This window comes from Hippocampus comes, unplaced genomic scaffold, assembly GCF_001891065.2.
Source record: "Hippocampus comes isolate QL1 unplaced genomic scaffold, H_comes_QL1_v1.1 scaffold242, whole genome shotgun sequence".
NCBI classification, from domain to species: domain Eukaryota; kingdom Metazoa; phylum Chordata; class Actinopteri; order Syngnathiformes; family Syngnathidae; genus Hippocampus; species Hippocampus comes.
Window position 1 is genome coordinate 540122 of NW_017805385.1, and position 5566 is coordinate 545687.

The following is a 5566-nucleotide window of genomic DNA, read 5'->3' on the forward strand; positions in this document are numbered from 1 at the left end:
CCATCCTTCATAGGAAGCGTAATGTAAGGCCGAGAAACGCCTAACAAACGCGATTTGACATTTGCTTATTGTATTGTGGGATTGACCGAACAAAATGTTTGACCTTCCAACAAAGCACCCCGCCCAGTCCTGAATCCAGACTCTCCTGCATTCAAGAGATTCTCCCACTTCCCTTTTGGGTGTGTTTGGCTGGCCAGATGTTTCCTGAACCTGCCCTGTTCCCATCTCCCTCCCCGCCCCTGTAGTGAAAGGCAAAGGAAGGACGAGAAGGGAGTGTGCCATTCACTTTGTGCGCACGCACCTGTACTCCCAGGGATTTTGTCTTCGGTGACAATCGAGTTGACGTCTGAGTGATTTTACCCCCGCACGCCTCTTTACAAGTCAGCTCCCAGACGCCGGTTGTTGTCGTTATCCCGGTCGGTGAGGCAGTGATGTCGTGGGACTGCGGTCTGAGGTACATGTTCTCCGCGCCCCCTTCTCTGCAGCCGGGCAGCATGTGCATCGTGCATGATAAGGAGGAAGTGTCCAGATTAGAGATGGTCCAGAGACTGGCCAAGGATGGTTGCCGCTTCCTGCAGAATCACAGCAAGGGCCTGCAAAGGACAAATGAGGTGAGGCACACGGAACGGTAAAAACTTTGGCAACTCGATTATGCAAATGAGGTGATGTAGAAGTTCAATGTTGCCGAAAGGCTGTGCTCCATCTTTTGAGTGATGTCAACAATAACATTTTTTATTACGTTTTTACTAAATTGGCGCTTGAGTACAACTGAAAAGGATACAAAAAGACTAAGATGATACTGTATAATAATATTGCAGTATGCCAACACAATACATTCCCTCAAAACAATTCATTTGCAAGGCAAGCCACCGAGGAAACAGAACACACACTACGGTTAGGTCCAGAAATATTTAGACTGTGACAGTTTTTATAATAAATATCAGCACAATCGATTAGGAATCAAACAAGTTGGGAACACTAAGGGGAGAATGTTTTTTTTTTCACTTGACCAAGTCTTCACTGAGTCGACCTTCCAGCTGATTCCATGTTTGTCTTTTAGTAAAAAGCATCTTCTATTGGGTCATGATCCAGTCACTGACAAATAATATTTACTTTATGATTTCTTTGCCTTCAATCAGTATGTTCAGGGTCATTATCCATGCTGTGAATGGCTGTCTTATCAGATTTTTAGTACAGTTTATCCAATCAATTTTCCTCATTGAAATGTATTAAAATGCCATTAATCTATCAAGCCACCAAAATACCACCGCGGTTTAGAAAAAGAAAACATTTTAGTGTAATATGTAAAAAAAACAAAAATAAATTAAAAAAAAAAAAAGAAATCATAATAAATGAGAATGACAAGAAATAAACGTATTTTATAAAGTGGAATTACTGTACATACCGCAGTATTCATTTGTAGCCTTCAGTGGGTGTGGCCGAGTGAGTGAGTATCTGCCTCAGAAAACCATATCGGTCGGGCCCTAATTGCAATACCTTAATCGCTCCATTTACTCTCATTTTCCTCAAGCAGTGGCGTATCTGAAGCTTGCTCATACTCAAATTTTGGCTCACAACACAAAGCTACAAATTGGCCAAGCAACAGCTTGCTGCTGTTCGACGCATCTTCCAAGTCAATTCTTGTTATTTCGCTCAGTTAGTCGCATCACAAATAAACACCAGTGGACATGTTCCATTAGCAGCCATGCATGCTGTTTGATTTCAAATCCATTCTGGTAGTTTATAAACATGAAAATCATTAAAAAAAAAAAAATCCTGGTTAAATATTTTTGGAGCCAACTGTCTGCTCTAACATTCCACGATGCTTGTATTGGCTTCAATTCTGTCGGGAAGTCAGTTAAATGAGTTTGAAATAAATGTGAGGAAACACCAGAGTGAATCAACAATTGTTAAATTGGAGGAATAAAGCACAGCGGGGAGAATGGCGTCATGTCAAACCAGTCCACCGAACTTTTAAAATGATGGCCTCTTATTGGTCGAGATCATGGCGGGCTCAGCTTCCTGCTGACTGGGTGCTTGCGCAAGCGAGACTGCACCACAATGGCAGGATGGAGTGACGCAAGCGGGCCAGACCACCATGCGGGGGGAAATTATGTGGCTTCAGGGTGGAGTCGAGTGCGTCAAGTCCTCGACCTTTTCTCTTTATCGCTCTTGTTTTTCAACAGAAGGACGTTTTGCCTGCACAATGTCTTTGCTAATCTGCGCCTGATAACATGGCATAAAAAAAGATATCGTAATACGGCTGCTAGATACTGTCAATAGTAGAAATCACGTGACCAATGTACTGTACCTATATGTACATGTCCATCACGTGTTATCCGAGCAAATCTTAGTTAATACCTGACATGGGAAAATATAGAGCTTATCTAGTTTTGTTTCCAGATAATGTCATAGTTTGCAGTAATCCAATGATGCGACGCGCATACCGGCCATGTGACTCAAATACATAACCAAACATGGGTATCAAAGAGCTTAGAGTTCCCAGATGGTGAATGACTATTTCAGTCCAGTGCACTCTGACCGTTATGCACTCACTTTCAGTCTTGTTTGGTTTGATTTCCCAATGAATTCAATCCTTCAGAGAATTCATATTTAACATTTATCTTGCATCCCGTGCACACTGGTGATGTCATCAGAGCTTAAAGCCTGAGAACAGAGACTTCTTGCAAGGAACTTTTGGGGATAACCAAGTCAACATCAATTGCTTCTTTGAAAACCCAGCGAGTGTTTGAACAACGCTGAGCATAATTAAGGCCAAATGTGAGCCGTGTCAAGGCTGACATCTTCCAGGTCGCTTTGAGTGTTCCATACCATGTTTGCCAACATCACATAGCAGAGAGGATTTCTCCAACCAGCGGAATGCATCTGGAACCCAAAGAGAGACAAAAAATAAAAAAGACAGACAGAGTCCATTTTGGGAAAACTTCAAAGCTGAATAGGGATTGGGGTCATATCAGTGCCCGGGATTTCTGTCCTGTTACAAGCATTGGACACCAGAGAGCTGATTATTTTACTGAGACAACAGCATTGCTCAGTCAGAGTGTACTAGTAGTGGCTACAGCATTAGCGTCGGATCAATAATTCATCATGAGGAAAGGTTTGTTTGCACATTGACCAGTGCAAGGCTGACAAACTGACATAATAGTGATATACTTGCTTTGCCATTTGCCACATGGTCCACCTTTTTGCCCAGGCGCAAATAAGCAACCTTTTGATCATTGCTGCAGGTGTGTACTTGTCATGACTTGTCACTTCCTATCTGTGCTCTGCCTCGCTGATCAGAGGTGTATGGTTTAAAAACTCGGCTACGGCCTGCATGTTCGGGTTAAAGTGAAAACTCTACCTTGTCCAAAGACGTAATTGTGAGCGTGAATGCTTGTTCTTCTCTATGTTCTTTGTGATGGGCCGGTGACCCGTCCCAGGTGCATTTTGACCACTCGCATAAAACCAACGAGGATCCACTCCAGTTCACCGGTAACCGGAATGAAGGCAAGCGCTATAGAAAATCGATACATGTGTGCGTCATGATGTTTAAATGCGTGCAATGCGAATGTTTTGTGTACTTGTAGCACAAGACTTGCACGTTATTATTGCATGTCCACCATATCGTAACAATGATAATGTCCCTAGAAAAAACGCTTGAATGCTTCTGCTCAAAAGGCAATTAAAGGAGCACCCCCGCCCCCACCCTCCAAAAAAAAACAAAAACAAAAAAAAAAACAACACTTCCAGGGTGTCTGCACAGCTAATTGCATACACAGAGATGAGTGCTGCACTGACTGACAGGTGAGGGGAGAGGCATTTGAAAGGGTGAACTGGTGCAGGATGCATGTGCGTGCACCATACAGTGAGGTGCTCATTATGGTCAATATCTGTGATCCTTCCAAACCCGCCATTGTCAAGTGGTTTATAATCCTTTCCCTTCTTGCAAGCTGGAACAACAAATGCTCTTTGGAGTTTGTATGCAGTACATCAGTCGACTGTGTACATTTACGGTGCATGGAGTTCGTTACCATGACAATGTCGTAGGATTTTGCTCAAAAGTAATGCTTTGAAGATAGGTGGTATATTCATGGAATTCAGGGTGAAAAGAAATATGTCTTGTAAATTTGACACACGACACCAGAGTTGTTAACGACTCCACCGAATTTCCTCCAACACACCTGATTAAATTAACAGGACCATTACCAGGCTCCTGCGGAGCGTCCTGATGACCTGATCCTTTCAATCAGGTGTGTTGAAGGATGGAAATATCTAAAACATGCAGGATCGGGGCCCTCAGGAACCGGAGTTTGACACCTTTGATGTACTGCATTTGTTTCTATTTAATTTATGTAATTTAGAAAATAACAAAGATACATTTCCTGGCAAGAAAACACTGGTAATTGCTGTGCATATTATGTATGTGCAAATAATTGGAATGTTATTAGGAGTTAGAGTAGTTTGCCACCCACATGGTCTAGTTAGCTTGCAAAAAATGCAAAAACAAAAAACCAAGGACCTGCCTGCCTGTCTCCCTGAATAAGTTTTAAAGATGGAACAGGGGTGACCTTTCCTGGTTCAGATTTATATCAGATTGGGTGACTTGGCATGACAAATCTGGATATGAAATCATCAAGACAGGTGGGAGACAGCAAACATTGTTAACTCCACACCACCGAGACCCCAAAGGCACCAGTCATAATTTAATAGAGCTGACATCAGGAATCAGTAATTAAAATATGTATGAGCCACTTCTGTTAATCCCTGAAGGGGCTCCTACTGATATAGCTTGAATAATGATCAGTGGAAATTGGGCTTAATTTACAGCGCAGGCTTTGACACAGCATTGTGATGGAAATCAGTGGTGATTTGTGTTAGTTGGAGAACAAGCAGGGCAGGAGTGGGGGAGTGGGAGTGGGAGTGGAGGGTATCTCCTTGGTGATAATAAACCCCTTCCCTTCTCTCCATCCCTCGTGTCCAGCCTGTACAGAGTGACGAAGCAGTGCGCGTGCAGGAGCAGGGCCGCTGCGTTCTGGTCCTCCGGAGGATGGCGTCACAGCCAGCAAGGGGAGGAGGGAAGCGGGAGGAAGAAGAGGAGGAGGAGGAGGCGGCGAGGAACAGGAGGTAAAGCCACTCCACAAATCTCTGCCTGCCTCTCTCACTAACGCTTTCTCCACCTCTCATCATTCTCTCTGTGTTACTCTCACACATGCGTCCATCACAACTACTGCTGAACTAGGACTGTGTTAGATGGACCTCACCAGCATGGAACTGTGAGCTCTAGCCTTTGAGATCAAGTCATTTGGGGGCTGGGGCTTGTTTGGATTACAGAGGGTGTGGGGGGGTTACAGGACTCTGGATGGCAGGGTAAAAGGGGCATGCAACAGTAACCACGGTAACATTGCCGGCGTGAGGGCAAGGATGAGCCTGGTGCGGGATGAGATGCTGCTGCTGCACGTCGCCTTAGTGGAGCAGGAGGAGGATGAAGACGAAGACGAGGAAGGGTCCGAGGAGGGGACCGGCGGCAGCAGTGACGGGGCCGACCGGGGAGATCCGCCCCCCC

General features: G+C 44.5%; 2 protein-coding genes across 2 annotated transcripts in view; both read left to right on the forward strand.

Moving 5' to 3' along the window:
- The first annotated feature begins 216 nt into the window (after window positions 1-216).
- On the forward strand, window positions 217-5537 carry LOC109517681 (rap guanine nucleotide exchange factor 5-like). The gene is made up of 2 exons (XM_019872993.1): window positions 217-611; window positions 4985-5537. Exons 1-2 carry the CDS (start codon window positions 432-434, stop codon window positions 5129-5131), a joined length of 327 nt encoding a protein of 108 aa, XP_019728552.1. The 5' UTR covers window positions 217-431; the 3' UTR covers window positions 5132-5537.
- Window positions 5425-5566, forward strand: part of LOC109517550 (solute carrier family 40 member 1-like) — an 8010-nt gene continuing 7868 nt past the window's right edge. Inside the window, exon 1 of the mRNA XM_019872767.1 lies at window positions 5425-5533. Within this exon, the coding sequence (XP_019728326.1) occupies window positions 5425-5533 (109 nt within the window). The remainder of the gene's footprint in view (window positions 5534-5566) is intronic.